Here is a 27,406-nt window from a genome sequence, read left to right as displayed (position 1 = left end):
ATCCCAAAATGCTATGACTATATAAGCTGGTGTCATGCTCCCATCCTTTCAAGATTTTTACAATTTTTTTGCATGACATCTTAATACACGGAGAGGTGGAGGCAGTACACAGACCCCTGCAGGACGAGGAGAGGTTTACCTCATCCATCCACTGAGGCACAGTGCGGCCAGAAAGGAGTGTGGGAGTCCTCCAGTGGGAGAAAGGTGGCAGTACAGAATATCCATCATATCCTGGAAATATCTGCTCAGCATGGAAAATACCATTTAGTCCTATTAGGACAAAAAGCGTTATTAGCCATACTTAACAGTTTGGCTATATGTGAGGTGGCCGCATACCTATTCCTTAGCACAGAAAGTGTTTCACGTCACAATTATTGGCACAGCAAGATTGGAAGCACAGAGTGGACTTTTTTGATTATTTCATATTAATATTATTAATTTAATTTATATGAATTTCTGCACAGTTTTTAGCACTATTTTAAGCACTTTTTTGCACTATTAATTCTTTGAATATTTAAGATTTATTTCTTACTTTTTGGAATTAATGATTTTTATTAACTTATTATATCGCTATATTTTGTATTGTTATTAATTTTACATAGATATCACAAATTCACTGTGAAGCGCGACATATATGTATATTTTTTTAATACTTGCACAGTATTGCACAAGCATTATATTACATATATATATATATATATATATGTATAGTGTCTGTGCATGTCTGTAGCACCCTTCAAAACCTAGCTTTTATGCCAAATTCTAGGTCTATCTGACCAGAAAATTTGACACGTCTGCGTATTTTCGGAGATTATGCTACCTCTTATTCCAAACATATAACAATTTGCCCTTACTATGGGCTAGCTTCCTCATTATCAGGAAGTAAACAGCCTGGAATTCAACAATAAGATCAAGGCATTGGAGAATGCTGCAGGTACATAGGTGAAGGCATCTTATTTTCTTATGTTTTCACTTGAACAGAATCTTTTTAAATGCAGGCAACCTATTAATATGTTAAGCCTTAATAATTCGTTTTCATATCTTTATATATTTGTACTTTACTATAATGATGATTATAATTATTAATGGCATTCATGGTGTTGTGGCTCTGTTAAAACATTCATGTATTCAGCAGTATTACACAGCATGTCAGTGGCAAACTAGATTTGTTCTTCCTGTTTTCAGCGATTTTAGAAATTTGAATATTGAGGTCTTTACTATTCATTTCACATCATACTACAGATGCAAATAGGCTGAATTATATTTAATCAGCCTTGTCAAGTTGCAATCAGTTGATAGCCATTCTATGCCAACATATACTGATTAGTCTCATAGTATGTAAGGTATTTTTTTTAATTTTCGTCTTGTTCTCAAATGTACTTTAATGTAAGAGCATGTCATTGAAAGAATATGTGCGTATTTGTCCTTGTGTCTATACATGTGTTCTATAATTTACTGTACGTAATACTTCTTCATACCCATCTTCAGGGAGTAATTACAAATTATAGGGCCCCATAGCAGAAATCTAAAGGGTCTCCCAGTGACTTCTTTTTGTTGCACTTGACAATGTAAACTCAGACAAAACATGCCATTGATCTCAGCTAAGAGTAAATTGTCATAATCAAGGACAGATAGCAGGAAAGCTGTCAGTATGATTAGAAGGGACAGTGCTCTAGATAGAAGTTGCCACAATAGGTGGGGCATTTTCCAGCCAAATGGAATTGTTAAAACCTTTTTTTCCACATGACTACATGTTTTGCAGGGTCTCCCCCTTCCCATTACCGCCCCCACCCCATCCCCCCAATGCAATTTTTTTACAACTCCTTGTTTATTAGCCCAGGAAAAATGAATTTTCTTGACAGATTCAGCTACTATTTCAATTTCAATCAGGTTTGGTATCTGCAACAGTAAACAATGGATTGGCTGACCAGAGCAGAGGGCAGAGGAAATTTTTGGCATCTAAAACTCCCCATGTCTCGATATATAGAACCTGTTATCCTGTTAACCTGTTAACCTTATCCTGTTAACCTGTTATCCTGTTAACCCCCACCACCCTTGCACACTCATGTCAATGCAAACATGGGAGTAGGAAATGCACATATATGTAAACAATTATTATGATGAGCTGTAAAGCATTTAAGTGTCACCTATTGATATTTTTGGGTGCCACAGTTTTTTGCTGTTCCTCAGATGCATGCAATTTTAAGGGCAGACATATTTGATATTTACTTACTTGACACAACCTCATCTTTTATTTTGCATACAAAATGTGGATTATATTGTGTTTGTGTACATTAAAATTAATTTTAGTGTATTTTTTACTAAAACTATACATTTTATGATTAGTTGTTCAAATATTGTATGACATTAAATATTGCAAATACCATCCTCTTGTTCTACAGGGCCTCAATTTTCAGAATATATATATATATATATATATATATATATATATATATATATATATACATACATACATACATACATACATACAGGTGAAACTCGAAAAATTAGAATATCGTGCAAAAGTTCATTTATTTCAGTAATGCAACTTAAAAGGTGAAACTAATATATGAGATAGACTCATTACATGCAAAGCAAGATAGTTCAAGCCGTGATATGTCATAATTGTGATGATTATGGCTTACAGCTCATGAAAACCCCAAATCCACAATCACAGAAAATTAGAATATTACATGCAATCAATAAAACAAGGATTGTACATAGAACAATATCAGACCTCTGAAAAGTATAAGCATGCATATGTACTCAGTACTTGGTTTGGGCTCCTTTTGCAGCAATTACTGCCTCAATGCGGCATGGTATGGAAGCTATCAGCCTGTGGCACTGCTGAGGTGTTATGAAAGACCAGGATGCTTCAATAGGGGCCTTCAGCTCTTCTGCATTGTTCGATCTCATGTCTCTCATCTTTCTCTTGGCAATGTCCCATAGATTCTCTATGGGGTTCAGGTCAGGCGAGTTTGCTGGCCAGTCAAGCACAGTAATCCCACGGTCATTGAACCAGGTTTTGGTGCTTTTGGCAGTGTGGGCAGGTGCCAAGTCCTGCTGGAAAATGAAGTCCGGATCCCCATAAAGCTCGTCTGCAGAAGGAAGCATGAAGTGCTCCAAAATCTCCTGGTAGACGGCTGCGTTGACCCTGGACTTAATAAAGCACAGTGGACCAACACCAGCAGATGACATGGCTCCCCAAATCAACACAGACTGTGGAAACTTCACACTGCACTTCAAGCATCTTGCAATGTGTGCCTCTCCATTCTTCTGCAAAAGTTGCTCTCATCAGAAAAGAGGACTTTGGACCACTGAGCAACAGACCAGGTCTGTTTTTCTTTAGCCCAGGTAAGACTCTTCTGATGTTGTTTGTTGTTCAGGAGCAGCTTGACAAGAGGAATATGACATTTGAAGCCTATGTCCAGGATCCGTCTGTGTGTGGTGGCTCTTGATGCACTGACTCCAGCCTCAGTCCACTCCTTGTGAAAGTCCCCAACACTTTTGAATGGCCTTTTCCTGACAATCCTCTCCAGGCTGCGGTCATCCCTGCTGCTTGTGCACTTTTTTCTTCCACACTTTTCCTTTCCACATAACTTTCTATTAATGTGCTTTGATACAGCACTTTGGGAACATCCAACTTGTTTTGCAATTACCTTTTGAGGCTTTCCATCCTTATGGATGGTGTCAATGATGGTTTTCTGCACAACTGTCAGGTCAGCAGTCTTTCCCATAATTGTGATTTCTACTGAACAAGACTGAGAGACCATTTAAAGGCTCAGGAACCCTTTGCAGGTGTTATAGCTTAATTAGCTGATTAGAGTGGGACACTTTGAGCCTAGAATATTGCACCTTTTCACAATATTCTAATTTTCTGAGATTGTGGATTTGGGGTTTTCATGAGCTGTAAGCCATAATCATCACAATTATGACAAATCATGGCTTGAACTATCTTGCTTTGCATGTAATGAGTCTATCTCATATATTAGTTTCACTTTTTAAGTTGCATTACTGAAATAAATGAACTTTTGCACGATTTTCTAATTTTTTGAGTTTCACCTGTATATACTGGTGCCATGTAAAATTAAGGTCAGTCTTTATTTTTCCAAATAATGATAGCAAAAACAGCTTTCTGGCAGTAAAAAGAAATAAATCTGTCCCAGTAGCGGAGTAATAATCCTTCAGCCTCTACAGGAGCTCAAACACAAATCTGGAGCAGACAAAAAACAGTCCTTAACCCAAAATAATCTTTTTGGCTTACCGCCATCCAAAGAATAGGTCATTCCATGGAACTGTCACTCCAGGGCCTTGCCTTTCTCTGAGGGTCAAACACAGCGCATAGCAACTCCAGCAGAATGGCTTAGCAGTTTAGGAGCAGACACTGTTTTTCAACCATGTGTCTTCCCACACACAGCTCATACAACCCCCCTGCTAGGTGAGGGCTATGCCCTTTATACACCTCTCCTCCCAGATGAGGCCATTAAACCTTCGGCTCCCAGGGTGAGAGGTTGGAGACTCATCCCTCCAATTAACTCTTAAAGTCTCTAGACTCCAGGGACCCATAGCAAACTAAAGAAATACAGGAGAAACTGCTAACCTATTTCACCTCTTGTTGGCATTTCCCTGAAATCTCTCAGCTAGGGCTGAGAACCTTTCATAAGGAGCACAAATAATGCCCCTACACGGCGTATCCTTGGTGCCTTCTACAATATATATAATATTTTAGTGTTTTTTAAATGTGTTACGTCAAAATGAAGATTTTTAAGGTGTGCAAATAAGGAAAATAGTTTGTTCAATGGTGAAAGGGTTAATGGCTGCACTACAGTAGAATCTCTGAGGGCAAAAAAATCTACTCTGGGCTGTACTGTTTAGGTACCCAGCAGCCTTTACACCAACTAAAAAATGCTATACAGAGAAATCTTGAAAGAGCTATGACTAGGGATCATTCTAAAGACTCCTCCTGCACGTCTCATGTCAGATTTTCTTTTTGATCCACCTTTACATAGCTACAGTATTGTATCCATTGCATGCAGTATAAGAGCTATACATCCCAGCACATCTTAAAATTTGAGCGACATTTGGCTTCTTGCAATCCCTCATCCCCTGTCTAGTTCCCATATTCTCTCTATTATTAACCCCTTGACACCTGTACACATATATACAGCCTCAGTGAATTGGGTGTTTTTCTATGAGGCTGCATATAAAGTATGTGTACATACTGTATGTTTGTGTTGGGCTGTCACTGAGAGCCCTGGGTCTCATACTAATGATCGGAAACCCGGGAGGCCCTATTCCCGATCACCTAATTGCTGTGATAGCCTCTGATTGGCTATCACAGTGATACGTCACTCTAGAGCCCGACCCTGTGTTTTCTTCTTTTCAGAATGAATAGAAAGATACATTGTATATTTTTCTCCATACCACAGGAGAAAAATGTAAACAAACAAAAGAGCGTGAAAAAATAATAATTAAAAAAATAATAATTAATATAAAATAGCTAGTTCAGGGTTTGATCTAGATCAGGGTAGGGTCAAGATCAAAGGTCAAAGTCAGTGCATTTTAGGTAAGATAAAAAACAAATTACACTCATCACTAATGTAAATGGTCTTTTTTATGGGGTCCTCATCTTTACAAAGGCTACCAATATAAATGGAACTTTTATTACAGGGGCTTTTTGCTGACCACTAAAGTTAAAGCATTAAGAATAGGAGGGGTGTGTAGGCCACTATAGAGCACTGACAAGTATGTATAGTGAGTATGTAAGGTATAAATAGGTGTCAATATAGCCCAATGGACACCAGCAATAATGGATCAAACCTTCCCTTTTCCACATTTGAAGACTTTTTAAAATGGTAAATACTGGAAACTTTTGCAAAACAGCCCAGTGTTTGGTAGTTACACTACCTTTCACTCTGAGCTAGATACTACTCTGTTTGAGAGGGTTGGCTGAGATAGGTGCAGAATGCTTCCATGAGTGTCAAAAATCAAGGCAGGCCAGCCATTTCACTTCAGGGAACACAAGATGCTTAAATCATTGAAAAACCAAAATAGGGTCCCCTGGACTGTACATACCACAGACATACTCCTGACAATAGCATTCAGTAAGCTGGGCTGTACAATACATACTCCTGACCACTGCACTCTGTGATCTTTACTGTATGTTAAATATCCTTGACCATTGCACTCTGAAGCTGCAGTTTATATTCAGATTTGCCGTTGGTCCCAGAGGAACCTACCCTACCACATGCATTATCTTGGTGGACACATGTCTGCCCCAGATACAGGAAGTATTTCATGATGTGCATCCCATGTCTGTGTGTACTTGCCCTAATTGTAACTATTGATTTCAAGTCAGCAACTTTTAGCAACCTTGACGTCATTTCACCTTAATAACTCCGTCTCGCTGACTGTGTGCATATATGCAACCTCACAGAAGTGGGTCTTTTTCCCTGGGGCCGCACTTATGTGTATCTTTTTTCATGCTGGAAGCACGCAGGGCTCTTATCAAGAGCTCTGGGTTTTGTACTAATAATCGACATGTATGTCGTTTCACAGAATTTATTTGGGTTTTTCTTTGGTGGTAAATTATGATAATAGCAAGAAATATACAGCTACATTTAAAAAATTATTTTTTCAAAAATTAATTTGGGCCAGTTTTCCTTTGATAATAAAAGAAAAATCAGGAGATATCCATTACCATTTACCAACAAATGCTTAGGCATTAACATTTGTTTTTATCTTAGGTGGGAGGGGGGTTAAACCATTGGGCACAGCAGAAAGTAAATACAACACCAAAAGAAAAAAAGAAACTTTATTCTATTTCAGAAATAATGACAAAATTATTTTTTTTTACATATTCTATATTTACATTTGTGTTTGGTTATAGTAAATTTCTAATACATATGGCAGTAATTTTTCCTTTATATGCTGAAATACTTTAAATATATATATCTATATATATTTATTTTCAGTTATATAAGTTGCATGCTATTTTTATAAGTCATATTTACACATTATATATTCATATTGTACATAAGAGTTATTAAACCCATAACAGCCACTCTATAACAATTTTCCTGAGAGCACTGTAACAAGAATGAGCACTGACCATTGGGCTGGGAATCACAAGAAAAGTAGGCCAGTTTTTTTTTTTGCTTACTCTGTTTCAAGGCTCACAGGCTGTCACACAGGGCAAAATGGGTAATAAGGCTCTTTAGAAATTAGTAAGAAAGGGAATACACATTATTGTGTTGCTGGCAATCAATTGAAAAGTAGTTTCCCTTTACTTAGAGGCAGCAACAACAACTGGAAAACAATGATTTACATATATGAAATGGTAAATAACATCATGTACATTATATGACATGTGCTATATATTTCTTTTTTACATTTTTTAAACAGGAGTTCTTAATTATTCAGTCAAAGTACAGTACTTAGATCCCTTAAGAGTGAAACAGAAGTAGACATTAGAAGTACAGAAAACAATGTCAAAAAGGAAAATGTAAAATGTATTTACCCCTTTGCAGTCACATTTGAAAAAAAAAACATTATACGGTTATTTTTTTTAAAAATGTTTGTTACCTTTAGATGTTTCTAAGGAGAAGGTGTCACGGCTAAGTCCAGTTCTTATTAACATACACTAAAGAAGCCCAGCTCCTAAATCTATGATCTTTTGCTAAGATAAACAGTGTTCAAATGTTGTACAACTGATGAGATGATATCTGCTTTGCACAGAACAGACAGGGTTAATTATGGTAAACACAGCTTCTCAGTCTCCCTCATAAACAAATAGAACTAAGTAGAATTTTTCAATACTGGAAGTTCCAGAAGAGAACATCTAAAAAAAGTTAAGCTGATATTTTTTTAAGTTATGTTATATGAATGGGGACATGTAACAAATATAAGTAGACATCCCACTTTGGCTGTAAAAATGGAAATACCCTTTTAGATATCAATTAAATCTAACCTTCACCTGTAGAATGAACATTCTTTCCTCTGCTTCCTCCCCCTCCCTCCTCCCTTTTCCACATTTGAAGACTTTTTAAAATGGTAAATACATTTTATTTTCTGTGCAACCCACCCCTTTCTGATTCCTAGCCTAGGTGAGGTGACATAGACCGGCCAACAACTGCCTCCGGGAATGCCCCAGCACAAGTGGTTTAGTGGGCTTAAGAATTGCATGATTTCAATCAAATACATGTGCAGACATGCCACAGGTCTTTGCCAGGAGCTGGCAGAGACTTGTGGCATATCTGCACATAAGCAGGATGAAAACCAGGAAAAAAAGTTTCAAGATGATGGTGTAGAAGCTGAGCAGCACAAGGTAAATTTACTGCAAGGAGGGCAACATTGGACTCCGTAGACTAATAAGTATGTTTTAATTATCATATAGGGACAAGTATTTATTTATTACAGGTACTTATATAGTGCCATCAATTTATGCAGTGCTTTACATATATATTGTACATTCACATCGGTCCCTAACTCTCAATGGGTGTACAATCTAAGGTCCCTAACTCACATTCATACATACACATACTAGGTTCAGTTTAGATAGGAACCAATTAGCCTACCAGCATGTCTTTGGAGTGTGGGAGGAAACCCACGCAGGCAAAGGGAGAACATGCAAACTCCAGGAAGGTGGTGCCATGGTTGGGATTCGAACGGACGACCCTAGTACTGCCAGGCGGAAGTGCTAACCATTTAGCCACTGTGCTGCCCAAGTATTAGAAAGATGAAATTTAATTTTATTTAAGTAGGGTGGAATTCCCCTCTAACTTAAAATATGTGTCAACCATAGGGTTTCTTGAAGGCATGCTGTATTTCAGCCTTCAAGCTGTTTAGTTCACCAATGGATGAAAAGAAAACCCATCCAGTGCCTTCTCCCCCCACCATAAAGAATTAAATGCCCATTTACTCTAGGTGGTAAAGGATGAGGCTGTATATTCTGGGGGCCTGGGTGCTCACCTCTCCTCCCAACTCTCTGGGCTGTGGGCAGTCCCTCAACATCAAAATGTACTATATTGTTTGAAAGCCTTGATAGCTCAAGCTCAAATTAAACACAGAAACCTGACTGGGTCAGTGGAGTGGCACACCCTCACGACCTCTCTTGAATGATCTGGTATGATGGGCCTCATGAAGTTTCATTTGGAGTGAGGGAGAAAAGTCTGAAGACAAAGGAGTATCTGCTGTGTTTCTCTTAAGAAAATCTACAACACTCAGTGATAACAGCATCATGGATGCCATCTGTATTAAATGTTTGCTTGTAAAATAAAGCAAGAAAAAAAAAGAATTCACCCAAAATTATCATAGTTTCATTGTAAAGGGATATTTTATTAAAGCGTTAATGTAGGAGGTGTGACAAATGCAAAGTCCAAATAGTACACAAGAGTTGCACAGGATTTCTCCTGAGGCAGCACCAAAATGCAACACCCCACTCCTAATGTCTATTTCAACTCATAGTAAGCCTAATCAATTTCCCTTACAGCCACCATCCATTCCTACCACAGTAGCCACAGTAGATGCAATACAGGAATGTCCTGTTGCCTTTTAAATTATCAAACATCATGTAGTAGGTCCACATCAAAAGTAAGTCCTCAAACTCAAAACAAGGAATTATTCAGACTCTGTCCTTTAGATCTACACAGTTAATTAGAATTCTTAAATTGACCGACTAAACAATAAGCCTAGATACAAATTATAGTATTTCTTAGTAAAATCATATTTACACTTGACACTAAACATTCATATTGGCACTATGCAAGTGATCATTAAAACATCAATTACAGCTAGTGTTGTTATAGCAAATACAACTTGTGTATAGGGAGGTTTTTAAAAATCATGCAAATGTAAGCATTTTATTCAAGTATAACACATTGCATTATACAGAATACATTCATAAGGTGATCATTGTAATTATTGCAGATTGACTATATTATTTTTTGTTCTCAAAGTAATCAAAAAAGCCATTTTGCCACCGTAAAGGGTAGCACATTTTTTTAATTTACATAATGCTTTTTGCGTTAACTCAGTAAACTAATGAAAATTACTGCATACATCCTGTTGATAATCTTTTCAATACAAAATAAAAAAGTTAAAAGATGAATTAAAATGTTCCCCAAACTGCCAATTCAAGAAGCAATTATATTGAATAAGTGTTTGAACAAACACTGATATAAAGAAAAAGTATACAGTACATATACAGTATATTAAAGACTTCCACATACAGTACAGTGAGGTCAGAATTTACCCATTTTAGTGAATTGTGGCACTCCAATTATATCAGAAACTCTTCAGCCCTTCAGGACTGATCCTTAAAACAGAACAATTTCTAAGTGATGCTGATTATGTTGGGCTGCATTTCAGCCACTATTTATCTTTTGATTATCAATGCCAAAGTGGAACCCTTTAAAGCACTGGTAAATGTGTGCTTAAATAAAATGCTATAGTGTGACTCATGTAGGTGCTTATTTGGTGAGATTGATGATGGATAACAAAAAGTATATTAATTTTTATGAATGAGCCAATATTATGCTAATGTAAATATCCAGTAAAATATATGTGGTGTTCTTGTACATAAAGCCAATATGCATTTTAGTTATCGAAATATACTTTACAAGAGCATATAATAAAATAACAATATTCACATCCTCTTTACAGCATTACTTCCTATGAAATGTTATGTTCTCATGATCTTGTAAAAGTATATGGTTAGACTAACAGAATGTTTCTGTAAAAATCTATTATACGTTTTATATCAAATAATTTATAGTTTATTTCCTAATTTGTACTTGGTTTTAAAAGATGTGCAGGGGATCTGGGAAGATAACATAAACATAGACTTTAGACAGTTTTAATAGCACAATTTAAATGAGTACATAACTTGATTAAAATGTTCTAAACTGTTTCCGCCTCAAGGAGCTTTGTAAAAAGATACAAATTAAGATAAATCAGTACAATAATCCAAAAGAAAATAAAGCAAGGTGTTACTATATTTTTAATTATACAGTTTTTGTTTACCTTGACTGTTCTTATTATATTCTGCAAAATATTAATCAGCACTTGTAATCTTTACAGCCTATGTTATTTGAAGTAACACATAACATGATTAAACATGAAAATAAAATTAAATATGGTCAATTTAATATGCAATGTGTTGTTTTGCATAGTATATGTATTCATATTTAGTTTGAATGATTTAGAGTTTGGTTATGACTATATGCTTGTAACATGGCTGAGTGATATCCCTCTTTTTATTTGCAAGACTGGAATCCTGGGTTTAACTTCTAGCAGGGCATTATCTAAAAGGAGTTTATCTGTTTTTTTATATGCAACAGCATACACAATTCTTGTGTTTGTGTGTGTGTGCGTATTGCATGCCCATTACCAACAAAGCTTTTTTGCCAATACAGACCATGCCAACAAATTATCAACACTTTTTATGAACACATACTAGAGGAGTAGAACGTGTTAATTTTGTAAAATGAATTTTCACTTATGTTAGTGAATGAGATAAAGCTAAATGAAAATTTTGCTTGCAAAGAATGCTCAGTCATATGCAGGGAAAAAAAAACCCCCAAACCCCAAACATTCAAATTTTTCACTGATTTATAAATGTATATATCGAAGAGCTGCATTAAAGTGCTATCAAAGGCTTTTTTTTTTCATAAATAACAGATACATCATGGTTTTGCACAGAGCAGCCTGGATCCTCCTTTTTTCTGGCCCACTGCTAGTGCTCCTGGCCCCTCCCTCCATGCTCTGTGTGTCCATTTACATATGGAGCTGTGGCCAGGGGCATATTTACCACAAGGCATTTGCCTAGGGTGGCATTTTTTAGGGGGGCAGCACTGCCCCCTGAAGAAAGGACATATGCTGCATGGGGACCAGGTGAAATCCCTGAGAGGCTGTGGGCTGCTTGATGGTGTATGCAGAGCCCAACTGTCATTCCTGTCGAGTCACCGGGGGGGTGTTATTAGTGGAAGGCTCTCTAGGGTGGGGGGGTGGGGCAGTGGTGTTGGTCACTGTCAGGCTCTCTCCACCAGAGATAGGTGGGGGCATCCAATTTTTGTGTTGCCTAGGACAGCACAAAACCTAAATACACCACTGGCTGTAGCTCGGTCCTGCCCCTCTCTCTGTTCATTGGTTCACAGGCTGTGATTGCCATCGGCTCCAACTACTGTCTCAGCCAATGAGGAGAGGGAGTCCTGGGATAGCCAAGACTCCAGTGCACATCACTAGATTGAGAGGGATTTTAGGTGAGTATTAGGGGGGCTGTGGGAGCAGCTGCACAGAGAAGATCATTTTGTAAGTCAGTGTCATAACCTAATTATAATAACCACTGACTATATCTATTAGCATGCACATTAAAAAAAATGGGTATTTTTTAAAATAATGTTAAACTGACCCACATCCATTATCGTATCATTATAGTACCCTTTAAATAAATAAACCATTATTCTTCTGTTAAATTTATTTTTGGACATCTGACAATGAGGGATAGAACTTCATCAGCGTTTGAAATCAATTCAGCTGGAGAATGCAATGCAAGTGACAATGTTACCTGGCATGATGACATACTGTCTATGGTATATACAAAGCAGTGTCTTCCAGGACAAAACCTCAGTTTCACAATAGAAAACAAGCCCAATGGCATTTACCCAAAACAATTGGCTTTCAGTAAATATAACAATGAATGCATATTGTTATATCTATTGACCTTCTTTATTGTAGTTATTATACTGAAAAGTGATGGATACTTTGTAAAAAAAATAGCCTTCTCTGAATGTCTTCTGTGCCAGACTCATTTTTTTTAATAACAATACTTTTCTATTGATTTGCCTAAAATAGATATCTACAAAACAATATAAAGTATGTAACCATTTCCCACACTGTTCAACTTCCATCAGACGTCTTGGAAAGAGAAAGATTGTGATGTTGCTAGAAATACAAAATATAATTTGCAGTTCAGTACTATCTAATGTGCAGTCTGTTTACAAAATAAAACTTTATTTTTGTAAGCTTCTTGAAATTGAATTGCCGACTAACAGATAAAAGTAATATAGTATATAATTCACTGTTTTTTGTCATATAAGAAATAATTACTATTTTCCACTATAATTCCACATTTGTTAATTCTACTATAATAAATGATAGTTTAGTAAATTTAGACTAATCTGAAAAAATGTATCAAAAACAATATATTTAGCTCACGTGTTTTCATGCGAAATATATGTGAAACAAATAAAAAAACAAATATCCAAAGCATTCCATAATTTATAAATGTACATATTGCAGAGCTACATTAAACATACATACGCAACACAACAGCCAAAAATTGTACATGCAACCTAGCAAAGGATATATCGGATATTACTCAGGTGGCATCAGAATAAATTGCAAGTATACAATTCTTAGCCGAAACCAGCGTGTATATGTATATATATATATATATATATATATATATATACACACACACACACAGACACACACGTTTATGTATATACTGTATATATGTACAGTATACATAAAATAAAACAATAGAACATACACCTGAGTTTTATTATATGTCAACAATTTAAAAGTTATAATACAAAGCTGCACGCAAGAACATGAGTGACTCTGTACACACCTCAATTTCTTAATATCTTAGACCCTAGTGGAATGACATTTACCTTGTCAGATTACTGATTGCCCTGTAATTTTCATGACAAAATAATAATTTTTATTTTTTTATGTTTTTGTTTTTTTTTGTTATATTTCAGTGCTGCTGGCGTTGCCCAGTCTGTTTTAGTCACTTCATGTCTACATACACTCACTTCAATGTCGGCTGCACATCTATACACTGAGCTAAATTCCTGATGGTTTAAAAAGTGGGTAGTGCTTGTGAAATGTGATGAAATGTGTGTTGGAAGCAACCACTTGAAGTGTCAACCAGAGACAGTTGTCACTGCATAACAGAAAGTGTCTTAACAAGGACCTTCAAGGTAGAATCACTAGGTATTCTCCTAATGAATGTTGCATGTTTCAAAATATAGTAAACAACTTTTAAAATTATATTAAAATGTCAAATTTTATTCAAAATTCATTTTAGATCATTTTAGTGACTGAGATTAAGGTGTCCGTTTATGACACACAGAATAGCTGAGATTCAGAGGATCACAGCTATTCTCTGGTCATTCACAGTTTATAACACTCAGGAGATCATGTCAACCCTTCTCTGGAGATCTGTGTTCTCCCTCCAGATTCTCCAGCCCAGAGCTGGAGAATCGGAGGGACCGAAAACTAAGCAGAGATAATTTACCTCTGCTAAGTAAACTGATCTTTTACTGTAATCTCGCGAGATTATAGTAAAGTCAGCCATTGTCCAGAGTTTGTAGACCGCTCTCCAGCGTTTGGAGACCGTTCTCCCTTCGTTCGGAGAACTGCTTCATAAACTGCATTCACAGGAGAACTGTGTTCTCCGAGAATGCCGGAGAACTGAGCAGCGAGCCGCTGGTTCATAAACGGACACCATAATCTTCTTTAACCACTTGCCCTCCAGAGGATTTATCCCCTTCCTGAGCACGCCATTTTTTGCGATACGGCGCTGCGTTACTTTAACTGACAATTGTGCAGTCATCCAATGCTGCACATAAATACAATTTATATAATTTTTTTCCACAAATAAAGCTTTCTTTTAGTGGTATTTGATCCCCTCTTTGTTCTTTATTTTTTGAGCTATAAACAAAAAAAAACAACAATTTTGAAAAAAAAAACAATATCTTTTACTTTTTGCTATCAAACATATCCAGTAAAAAAAATTAAAAATAAAATTTCTTCATAAATTCAGGTCAAAATGTATTCTGCTACATGTCTTTTCTAAAAAAAAAAATCCCAATACGTGTAATTTAATTGCTTTATGTGACAGTTATAGCGTCTACAAATAGCGGTATATATACTGGAATTTTTTTTTTTTTTTTACTAGTAATGGAGAAGATCAGCGACTTATTGCGGGACTGCAGCGGGCATTCTGACACTGGGGGGAACTGATTAACTGCCACTGACATCCCCAGTGACACTAATACAGTGATCAGTGCTAATAAAAAGAGCTGTCACTGTACTAATGACACTGGGTAGGAAGGGGTTAACATCTGAGGTGATCAAAGGGTTAGCTGTGTGTTGCTTTACATAGTGTGCTGTGTGTGTTTTACTATGTAAACATGCTGCTTTGTATTGCTCTGCTGTGTAAAGCAATACATAGCAGCATGTTTGTGCTCACATGGGAGAGATCTGTGTTGTTTGCACACAAACCTCTCCCCTCTCAGCTCTGCCGACAATCACAGAGTCCCAGCCGAGACCCAGTGATTGACAGGCTGAGGAGCCAACAGAGGTGCGGGTAGGGAGCACCCTACCCGGAAATGTAAATCATGTATATATACGTGATTTTGCACATCCTGCGCTCTGTAGCAGTACTTCTGCTATAGGGCGGTCAGGAAGCAGTTATTACAATTTCTCATGAACTGCAGTTAAATTAAGCAAGAGCAGGGGCGGACTGACAACTCATGGGGCCCCTGGGCAATAGGGAATCATGGGGCCCCTGTGTCCTTGCCCAAACTCAAAAAAGCCTATGAAAAAGGTACCAGAGGCATCTCATGGGGCCCCCTACTGACCCCGGGCCCTCGGGCAGTGCCCGAGTTTCCAAATGGTCAGTCCTCACCCTATGTGACATTTACAAAGGAAGTAAACAGCAATTGTCTCTCTAGTCCTCACCCTATGTGACATCATCCTAAAGTGTGCTATATACACTGATTTTAGACAGACAGCTTGATTTTGGGTCAGGTTTAAAGCTGACCACAGATGGAATGAAATTCTGCCAGCTTAGCTGAATTTCGACCAATGTGTGTGCAGACCTGTTCAATAGAAGTCAATTGTTAGATCAACTCCTGATTGTTGGAAAAACATTGCTTGTGTGGCTGGAGGAATTTTTTTTTCATTTAGCCTGATGTCTGATGAAAAAACAAGTTATCTGTGGCTAGCTTTAGTTGTCCATTCATTTATACAGATAGATAATGGAAATCTTCACTGTATTCTTGGGCAATGCATTGTACAGACATAATTGTATTCTGATCCTATACATGTGTAGGCATAGCTATGGAGAATAGCCTGGAGAGTCAGCTTTACCATATAGACAGTAATAATATGATTTTAAATTGAATTTGGGTGAGAAAGATTCATTTATGAGCACATTTAGTTTTTATCAATGAGATTTAAACAGGGGATTTTTATATAGATTTTCTGGTCCTGTGTATACAATTGTAAACAGCTGGTTTCTGGCACTGTCCTTTCCTTTATTGGGTTTATTTATTAAAGCCAGGATGCAGGTCCAGTGCTACCACTAGGCAAACTAGGCAGCCGTCTAGGTTGCACTGCTGTCTAGGGAACAGCCAAGGCCAGGGGCGCCAATGGGGCAGTACATTAATTATATTTTCCTGTGCCCAATCAGTTCACCAGAGGTGTCTAAGAGGTGGGGAGCACAGAGAGACTGTTTATTTTTAAATAACGGCTGTAGGCAGTTAAAGCCACGCTGTTATTTGCAATGCTCCCATCAGCAGAGCTGGGACCTAAATGCTAGGTGTCACTGATAGAAGGGAATGAGATCAGTGAATACCTGTTCACCGATCTCCCCTTCCTGTTAATGACCTGGCAGCAATGTAAAATGTCACTTTTGGGTCCTGGTGTAACTGCCCCAGACAGGATTGGATGATGTTAGCTGGAGATGAAGCCTTCTCCTGCAAACTTCAGCCAAACTGTGAAAAAGAGGTATCCAGCCCTGCACAGGCTAAAATCTTGACTTTTTTTGTGGGGGAGGGGGGGGGGTGCAAGTAGCTGGTCTTGCCTGGGGCTCAAAATAGTCTAGCTCTGGCCCTGCCAGGATGTTACATAAAGTACCATAACACAAAGTTAAGTTATAGAATTTCTATGTATTGAATTTATTTATATTTAGTTATTAAAAATATGAATTGTGACTACTTTGAGTTGATACACTTTGTGCATTACAGCTAATTTATTAATGCTACTAATATTTTCACAAATGTCAATTTTGTAATTGCACTATAATTTTTTATATAAGTATTTTTAAAATAATTTGTTAGTGTTTATGGAAAGAACAAGTCAAGATTTTTCTCTTAAACTATTTTATTAAGAATGTGAATTTACATTTCTTTTGTGGAGAAAATAACTGCTTTAGCATTATTATTATTATTATTATTACTATTATCCTAATTATTAATATAAACTCTGTTGCCTGGATTGCACATGGATCTATTCAGTGATGCATTACCACATACATAGGACATTCAATGGCCAGTGTGACACATAATTCTGTAATAAATGTAACCTGGGGCCAGTATTTCCGTTTATAAAAGTACAAGCCTACCTGAAATTCTGCACCACAATCTTAAAAATACTTTTTTTAAAATCTGAAAGGTTAGCCTTCAACTGAAATGGTTACATTTTTATGGCTTCATACTAACTATTCTCACTAAAAACACATAAATATTTCCCTGAGAAAGTACAAATGTTCACATTATACTGTAATATTTGGTTTGCAGAAAAATGTTATTCTGACCATAGTTAACTCAAATAACAGATATTAAATTTTATGTGTTTCATTATTCAGCACTTATTTTTGTTTAGATTAATAAGAACTGCAATCCTTTCTTTCAGTTAAAGTTCTTTATTGACATAGCCCTGGTTCCATATCTTACGCAATAATTTCTAAATGCCAGAACATAATAACATAATTGAAATAATGAACACATACAATATATTGTGTATCTAGTTGCATAAAGAGATAGATAGACAGATAGATAGATAGATAGATAGATAGATAGATAGATAGATAGATATTCCTGTTCACTTCCTGATTGGTCTGAAAAATACTGTTCTAAATTACTATATAGCAAGATACATACAGTAGTTGTTTTGTGACATCTTAGACTTTAAAAATGTAACAATATTCATTTGATCTTCTTTTTTTACATACCGGTATCTGCCATTTGTCATTGATTTTCTTTTAACCAATCCCCACCTACAATAAACCAGACTTCAGATTTCAAGAACTAAAAAGTAAACAACCAGTTTATGCAACCCCACTGTCCATCTACTCACAGTGTGTGTGTGTGTGTGTGTGTAAAGGGGGGGGGGGGTTGATATGACATTCTTCTCACTACTAGACTCTAGTTCTCTCTCATTTCTTACTGGATAGTTAAGAGAATAAAAATCTGTCCAGGCATACCTGGAAATATATATATATATATATATATATATATATTTTTTTTTTAAAAGACATTTTATATATATATATATATATATATATATATATATATATATATATTATTGTTTTTCTGTCACATTTTTGTCATATTATTTTGTATTTACATAAACTACCTTAACCACTTAGATACCCTTGTGGTAAATCCAAGCTCTGCCTGTGAGAGGATTCACTATTTATGGCTGCCAGAATAAGGGATCTGCAGGGTGCCCAAAAAGCATGTGGATAGCCACTTGGCCATCTAGGAAGAGGTGGATGGCTGTATGAATGGTATGAATGAAAGGCAGCAGAGAACTCCCCTATATCTTTCACATGGAGCTGCTAGTAGGATCTATGGACTAGGCAGAGAGCGACATGGCTGGCATGTATTTTTTTCTGAAGGTTTGAATCAAAATGCATAGTTGCATCATTCATACGATTTTGCATGGTACATTCACATTATTAGTAAAGAGGGGATAATTATATATAGTTGTAACTGGGTTAGCTAGACTCTGAATGTGTATGGTATATAATCATTAAAAAAATACCAGTGATCATTATAATAGATGCAATAACAATAGGTTTCAGATTGTGAACCAATAGCTGCATCAAAGGAACTATCTTTCACAACATGTTTATTCAGGAACTTGTTATGGCATATTGTTCCTTTTAAGACTTTTTAAATGTTGTGCCTTTTGTGCTCTGAAAATGGTTCTTTCTGTCAAGCTTCCAAAGAGATTACAGTACACATTCTAGGATTTCTACCTATAAAATTTTATTGCTGGCATAGCCCTATGACTATGTGCTAGAGCACGAAACACGTCAGGGTGAGCCGCAGTGTCCCGACGTCACACCGCCGAGGCCCAAGCCGGTCCGGTGGCCATTTTGGAATCCTGTTATGGTCAGTGGTTGTTTTTTATATACTATCTCCTGCACTTTTGGATCAATAAATATTTGAAACAATATTACACTATCCAGGCATCCTTTCTTGGGGGCTCTTGTTCTGAGCCCCACCACCCACAGAGTCTTACTTGAGAGAAGAGGTGTGAGGTGCCATTGATGACCCAGGAGTGAGTCCTTACCAGGGATAGACGACCACAGGATGATCCAACTGACCCTATGAGATTTATGTTCTCAAATGCGCTACATGATTGCGCATCTGGTGAGTGCGTAATTTTAACAATTTTCACCAGAAGAATCCTTAAAGGATCACCCTTATTTGAGACTTCACGTCTATTTTCTATATAAGGACTATGTCACTTTAATCACACCTATGAGCACCTTGATATGTACATTTGCACCTTGTCACTTTTAATTACCATCAGTAGTCACACTTGCTTATTTGATATTGATGACCTCCATATGGGATTAGATCAGTAATCTTATGATTATTCATACTGCATTTTTAGATTTAGACGACCATAATACAGGTCTAGGATCTTCTACTTTATATTGCATTATATCCTGTTATCGTTATAGCACTGCACCCCATTTTATATTTAGACTTCAGAAGGTTGATTTGGTGCCTTTTTGATGCATACAGTAGCTTACCAATTAGCGCTCACACTTTTACTATACATTAGGATTTCTACCTGTTAGCCCACTGCCCTCAAATACAAGGTCCACTTTAATAGCCATTACTAAGTATTTCTTAATATACCTTTATTTTTCTATTCACAAACTTTTATAGAATTGGGGACTGTTTCATTTTCAGATAAATGTTAAACCTAATTGATAACTATGGGCAAGATGTCTAGTTTTGTGGAGAAACGTCTTTGAACATTTTTTAAAAATAGACCATATAGAAAACAATCAGGCTCTTATTACATAGACAACAATCACTAGCTTCCTTTGGATAGCATGCTGGAGTATTAAAGAAAATTAGAACCAAAGCATTTGATATTTTGTCCTGACAGTCTTGAGCTTTACATAAACATACGATTCAATAAAGCCAGGATGGTGACCTCACTTTTCTCTCATGGAAGTTAAGAACTAGAGCTTGGTCACCTACCAACCTCCCAGCCTAAAACATCCAAAAAAAATAGACAACAGAATCAGTTTCACCCTACATGTTTATGCTTTTTGACGTCAAAATTCTGGTGATAAAAAGGCTCAGGTGAAAGTACATTAAAATCCTAGCACACATATACACATTTGAAAGGAAATATGCAGCGGTTGATTTACTAAAACTTGAGAGTGTAAAATCTGGTGCAGATCTGCAAAGAAACCAATCAAAGTTTAATTGAACAACCTGAAGTTAGAAGCTGATTGATTGCCATGTACCGCTATGCCAGATATTGTACTCTCCAGCTTTACTAAATCAACCCCATTAGTGGCCAGGCTAAACAAAATTATTTTTTTTAAATTTTAACCCAAAACTATTGTAGTTTCCCTATAAATGCAGAATGTTCAATAGCTTTTATGGATCTTTCCCAGGGCACAGTAAACTAACACTGCAAGGTAAGTCACCAGCTGATTTGTCCTTATCAAATTTAGAAGTTATAAAAAGCAAACCTAAAATAAGTCACTCCAGTTAATGGTGGGCACACAAGTGTCAATTTCTGTGTACAATTTACTAAAATGGACAACAAAAGCATTCAAATTGCACACTGATAAAGTACATTATAATTGATGAAAGTATGTATTTGACAGATTCCAACTGTCATACAACATTAGATTAGGCCATTATTGATTGTTTGTCATTAACCTTTTTTTCATTATGATGGCCATTTTTGATTTGCAATCAATATTAATGCAGAAATATAAAAAAATAAGTTTTACTGAATTTTTTTTTTAAATTTAATATTGGTGTTTACATTATGCTCTTTAGACACTTGAAATGTGTTTATGGCATTTATTTAAGTTGCATTGCCAGATTATGCACACCATTTTTCAGAATATAGTAGGGAATTGTATCTCTATTTAGATTTTCAGAGGTCTTCCATGGCCAGTTGTTCAAAAAAATTGATTATAATTTTCAACTTGTGTGCCCACCCTAATACAATTTGTTAAAATAGTAATACAATATTACTAAAATTATTCAAGGACATATAACATGAAAAAAAGAAAAAGAACCAAGAGATTGTTTTAATTGTTTTAAATTTGCAAAACTACTGTGACACTTAACATACTCCTTACACGTCCTCTTTAAATGTGAAACCCCTTTCAAAGCTTTCAAGCAACACAAATCAGATTGGGAAAAACAATTGAATAGACCTATATTACATCACAAATATAGTGAGTCAATGGCTTGAAAATCTATTCTTGTTTTCTAAATTGACATGCCTTGCCAGTCTTTCACCTCCCATGGTTGCTTCCTGAGCAAACGTCCATTAACATTTAGCACCCTGCTTATTTTCTACACAATCACATACAATTAGTTGATTGTTTTCTTTTTTTTCCCTTCTTTTTTCATTGCAGACAAAGAGAAATAATATCTATATATTCTACAATGCTTTTGTGCGTAACATATGCAAATATATCCTTTATTACATGTTGACTACATTCATACTACATAGAGAAGTGAAAATCAAAATAGACTAAATGCCAAATGTAACTTCAAAGTAGAAATCAGCAGTTAGCAGCAGGACCTGCCATTAAATTCGTACTTTGTGAGCACAGTTGTAACCACTCAGTATATTTCTTTATGTTCTTCCAAAGATTGCTGGAGCTTTGTTCATTCAAAGGAACAATTCAGATATTTACAGACTAAGAATAGCTAGTTACTTTGTGCAGATTGCAACTAGCAGGATAATATTTTTACTTAGGGGGCTATTAATAAAATACTGGAGAAAAGAAATTGGGACGAAAGGGTGAGTTGTTGTTACTAATTAGGTTTCATATTTTATTCCCCATGAAATGAAACAAGGAATATGATTGGTCTCTGGGCAATAACTCACTTCATTTTGCTTTCAACAGTTTCCCACATGTATCTTAGCAATTACATTGGAAGGATGTACTTTAGCAGTTACAGTAGGCTTGGAACTGGGGTATAAAGCAAATCTTGCACATGTTTGAAAAAAGTGACAGTGCTGTTCAGCAGACTGTAAATTCTGTATTAAAGTGTTACTAAACCCAGAACCCTGCATTCACTCTATCTGGTCTCCCACAGTACACAGAACATGGAAATGCAGTTATTTTAGTGACTAGAAACTGCTAAATACCTTTTTTTATCAGCAGTATATAGCAGACTTGTGACTTTTATCCATGTCTGGCTGAGCACTGGTTAATCTTGTAGGAGTTTTCTTTCTCCTCTGACCATTCTATGAGGCTGCATAACCCCTGACCCTCTGTCTGGACAGTACTGATTGGCTGTACTTTTCTTGTCACATGCACCCTCCAAAACAAACTCACTAGCAATGCACAGCAAACTGAGCATGTGCAGAGTGCATACTAGGGCTCTGCACTATCAGCAAATGGATTGGGGACTGTGGGGGAGGATCAGAGAACACAAGATCAAACAGCCTTTTTACACAATGTAAAGGATTAACCCCTTAGGTTCCACAGTGAGTATGACAAGCATGCATTCCTGCATATACAGACTGATTTTACTGTTGTGGGTTTAGTAACACTTTAAATAGTAACATCAATCTGGACTCTGACAGATTCAAAGAAAATATTACATTATCTAACTACTGAATTTCTGCATGTTTAAACACTCCTTTGCTTGTAAGAGATTTCCTTTAAGTCATGTATAGGGAACATGATATTAGTGGGCATGGATTTTCCACCAGATCACTAAACCTGTGGTTGTGGTAGGTAAAAAAAAAACAGAAATGTACTGTTATGTGATTGAATTGGAGACAAGCTGTAATTTCTCCCCAGTGGCTTTACGTGAGTGTTTTTAAATTGAAATTGATGAACAAAATCTGGTAAGAACACTTACAACACAACATCTGGATGACAATTCCAATGTTGCTGTTAAGGAAAATGCAGGAAGCAGATAACAAATCTATATTTGTCTACAGGAGACTAAGAAACATGGGTGCTGTTTATTTTAACAGGGATTTCTTTGTAGACAATTTGTAGCTCAAACACTGTAGCTATCTGATGCTAATGTAAAAATGTAAACATTATATGAAGAATATATAAATGGAAATTTCACTAAAGGGTGCTTAAATAGATGTCTAAGCAAAAGTATTGAATAGGGAGAGGTTTGATTCTCTTTCAGGTTTTTACTGCTATCTGTGTTCTTAATGGTGAGACTTCCCCTTACTTGCTGTTGTGGTGATTAGACATGAAATGGAGAGAAATGTCCCGAGTAATCATATATGCGGCAACAAAGAACTTTATTTGGGAGAGAGTGGGAATGGTTCGAGCATCTGACATTTTTTTTTCTGTCTGTGACTCCTTGAGGAGATTTAACTTCCTGTCACAGTGACTAATGCCATTGAAAAATGGGTTCACAGGTTTAATGCCACAACATCATGCTGAATAGGAAACTTGTGTCTGTCTTTGTCACCCAAACAGGGGGACATGACTTCCTAGTCAAAAAAAGAATGCCCTTTGAACATTCTTTTTATTACCCCTTAATGTGACTCATCAAATTAAATTGATCCAGAATAAACATTTTACCATTTAGCAAGCCACCTAATATACTTTTATATTAGAACAATACCACATATCAAAAAAATAAATTACTATGTTTAATGCAAATCAATTCCTTATTTCAATGTAGGATTAAATGAAATGTCACAATTTACTAGGCATACATTCAAAGTGCAAATCTAGCAATGTATGCTTTTGGCATGGAAGTCCAGAAATATATTAATATGGCTTTGGCTCTTTAGAATCCATTTAATGGAAAAAGGTGGAAAGTTCAAGGAATTTTTCATGAGCGGTACACAGTCACACCATCCACATACCAAGAATGCAAAATAAAAAAAGACTTAGCTGTCAAAATATTAACTGGATAAAATGACCAACAAAGTATCCTGATAATACCTTAGCTCCAAATATTTTGTGCCATTGTTATTATTGCTTCAAACATTATAGAAAGAAAAAATATTAAGTACAAACATTTTTTATCAGGATTTACAATATTAAATAATCAACATGTTACTCTTACCAAGATCATACAAAACAGCTATGGAATCTGTTATCCAGAGATGTGATATTCAGAAAATACCAAAATATATTAAATTACATCCTATATGTAAAAACATTTTGCAAACAGCTTTGATCACCAAGAATTTCCAAATAACTGAGAAGAACACTCAGCAAAAAATATTACAGCCAAGTTACAGGACAGTGTGACAAAAAAAGATAGCGTTTTAGTCACAAAAGTCATGTGGTTACCTTTGTGTGCTTTGTTCCATGTGTCAAATTCAGAATGAATGGAAGGTGGCTGGCTGTGCTATCAGGGTCAGTTTACAGGAGCAGTCAGAGTCAGAACTAAGTGCCAGTCTTGACACTGTGCAGTCAGCAATAATGCTGAACACCCTATGAACCTGTGCAGGTTGCAATCAATGAGCCCTAATTAAAGTTGCAGCCATTACAGCACAAACTGAACAGAGATACACAGAAAGCAGTTTTGTGCACATACTCTAAATGTTTTTTCTATATTTTCTACAGTCTTATTTATTTAAAAACATAGCAAGAACAATGACATACATAGTGATCCATTACAGTCAATCATGGTTAAGTTTTCATATTTTAGAGTAATTATAACTATAAAGTAATATTTTAGGATTGCTAGCTATGAATTTCTTCACTTGGCTTGTAACTCTTTGCCTTATAAATGAGCTTGATTGTGGTAAGTTCCCTCATCCAGAAAGCTTTGCCATCCTGGATAACAGAAACCAGATCTGCTCTTTCAAAAATTGTCAAGACATCCAAATAACATTATATTCCATGAGAAAAGATTTTTTTTTAATATATTAACAATCTGACAATATGGGTATACATGTAGACTGTTAGAATATAGAATGAATAAGTATGCAATGTATTACAATGGTCACTGTGAATATATCAGTGCAAAATATACCTTGATACTTTCCTGAATGTAGGTGATAAAAGCAGGATGAATGATTAGTGATAGTCTAAATGGACAACATTGTTTTCAAATAACAGGTTTGGGACTTGTTCTTGTTCACAGACATCTATGAACTTGTACAAAATGATGGCATTTTTTATTTAACTTTGAAATAATAATTCAGAACTCCTGTGGGTTTATTGCATTAGGAAACAAAACTGTTAAAGCATTAAGACAGCCCTTTTGTGTCCCCGCCGAGAAGATCCAATTGTTCCGCAAGCCACTTCACAACTGCTGGCCTTGTATTGTTGCAGAACGATTGTTCTTGCAGCAGTTCCCATTATATATTCATTAAGAAAAATGTTCACCTAAGCATGCGCATGCATGGTTATTCTTGTTCACAGTGCTATGGTAAAAAAAAAATAAACTACTCCATGCCACTCCGAAGAATCTGATTGGCTGCAATCAGCATGACACTTATAATAAAGGCCATGGCAAATGCACATATAAGGCTCTTCCGTACACAGGTTTGCCTGTTCTGCTTCTGCGAATGTACTGAAAAGTAAAAGAGAAAGAAAATAACAATAATTAGTTTTAAGTCATTTATCTAGTTTAACAGATAAGCAATACATTTGAAAAATGGGCAATACCAAATGTTTCAAATGCCAAATAAACATATTATATCTTAGTTTGTATAAAATGAATTTTATTATGTCAAAAGAATATAGAAAGATAAAAGGGGATCCGTCTGTGATTAGAAAAGCCTATCTGTTCTCTCTGACTGCATAGTAAGCAGGGCAGATTTGGCTCCAGGCCTAGTGGGCCCTTCCCCCTGATAATTTTGATAAATACCTTTTTAGGTCTCCATAACTATGATATTGTGTTCTTGAATTGCTCATCCTTCCTGCTCAAACCCCTACTAACCTTGATAACCTAAACTCAACTCTACACAATAGGGTTGATTTACTAAAGGCAAAATGGCTGTTCACTTTGCAAGGAAAGTTGTAGTTGGAAAAATAATTTGCCTTAGATCTTAGTGAATGTAACAAAGTTGCACTTTGAAAAAAGAATACGCAATCACGTGAACAGAGTTTCACTTCTTTCACTAAGCTCTGGGTTAAGTTAGGTTCCACTTTGCAAGAGAATGTGCCCTAGAGCTTAGTGAATGTGATGAAGTTTTACTTTAAAAAAGAATACCCAATCACATGCAAAGTTAAAAAAAAAAAAACATTTTGCTTGCACATGATTGGAGGTTACAGGTTACAGTATTGATATGAAGGTCAACAGAAGGAACCAGAGAGCTGTAATGGGCCCAAGAGATCTACACTTCCAGAAGTGTCTAATTTTCAGCTGACTTCAGGAGATGATTTCTCAGGATTAGTATGGTGGTAGAAGTTATTCTGCTTCGTCTTTACAGATAAATTGTTGATCAAACTTTTTACCTTTGTGAAAGGGTCTCTTTAAGATTGTAATGAGCTTTATTGGCACCTGAGGGCTCTAGAAGTTATTTTCAACTTTCCTGGACCATTCATTAGCCTTAAAATTTTGTGTATTTTTTCACACAAAAAAAAAATAGACCAGACTACAGTATCTATACCAAAAAAATGAAAGAAAGTACTAAATAAAATAACCTAAACTACCCTAAAAACACTCATCCAAAAAAAGCACATGCTTACATTCTAAGGAAAAAAAAACTGATCTATTTTTCAATCAAAAATGCACTGAAATGCACTGTATGTTACAAGCTTACTGAATGCTACAGGCTCTGCTGGCCAAAACACACCATACATTACAATGTACACTGCAAGCTTTGGTCCACCACACTTAATACACTCCAAGGTACATTACAGGTTGGATGCATACTCTTGACTGCCACAATCCATGTGTTGCAATGTGTGGTAAAGATAGTCAATAGATGAAGCTGAGGAGCATAGGAAAAACATATGTCTTTGTAACAGGAGATATAACAATTCTAGAGAGCCCTAAAGGGAATTGGCAAATAAATGTAACCCATAATAAAATAACATTCATTCATAAAATAGCCTATACAACATTCACACAGAACACTTAATGAATGACTGTGCTGTGATTTTTATATAAATAGACTCCTTAATTAATGTCAGAGGTTTTCCTCCCAT

At 36.1% G+C, this 27,406-nt stretch overlaps 1 protein-coding gene across 2 annotated transcripts in view; it reads right to left on the bottom strand.

Annotated features, from left to right (window-relative positions):
- Window positions 1–6,800: 6,800 nt before the first annotated feature.
- The window catches only part of CALN1 (calneuron 1), a 449,404-nt gene continuing 428,798 nt past the window's right edge, over window positions 6,801–27,406 (bottom strand). For both annotated transcript variants that reach the window (XM_089668483.1, XM_089668482.1), the window contains exon 6: window positions 6,801–25,823. In XM_089668483.1, coding sequence (XP_089524609.1) covers window positions 25,696–25,823 — 128 coding nt within the window. In that variant the 3' untranslated portion in view covers window positions 6,801–25,695. The remainder of the gene's footprint in view (window positions 25,824–27,406) is intronic.

This window comes from Staurois parvus, unplaced genomic scaffold (genome assembly GCF_062004578.1).
Source record: "Staurois parvus isolate SC_StPar_1 unplaced genomic scaffold, SC_StPar_1.0 ptg000058l, whole genome shotgun sequence".
In the NCBI taxonomy this organism is placed as follows: Eukaryota; Metazoa; Chordata; class Amphibia; order Anura; family Ranidae; genus Staurois; species Staurois parvus.
The sequence above is the reverse complement of the archived record's forward strand: the minus strand, read 5'-3'. Positions and strand labels throughout refer to the sequence as shown.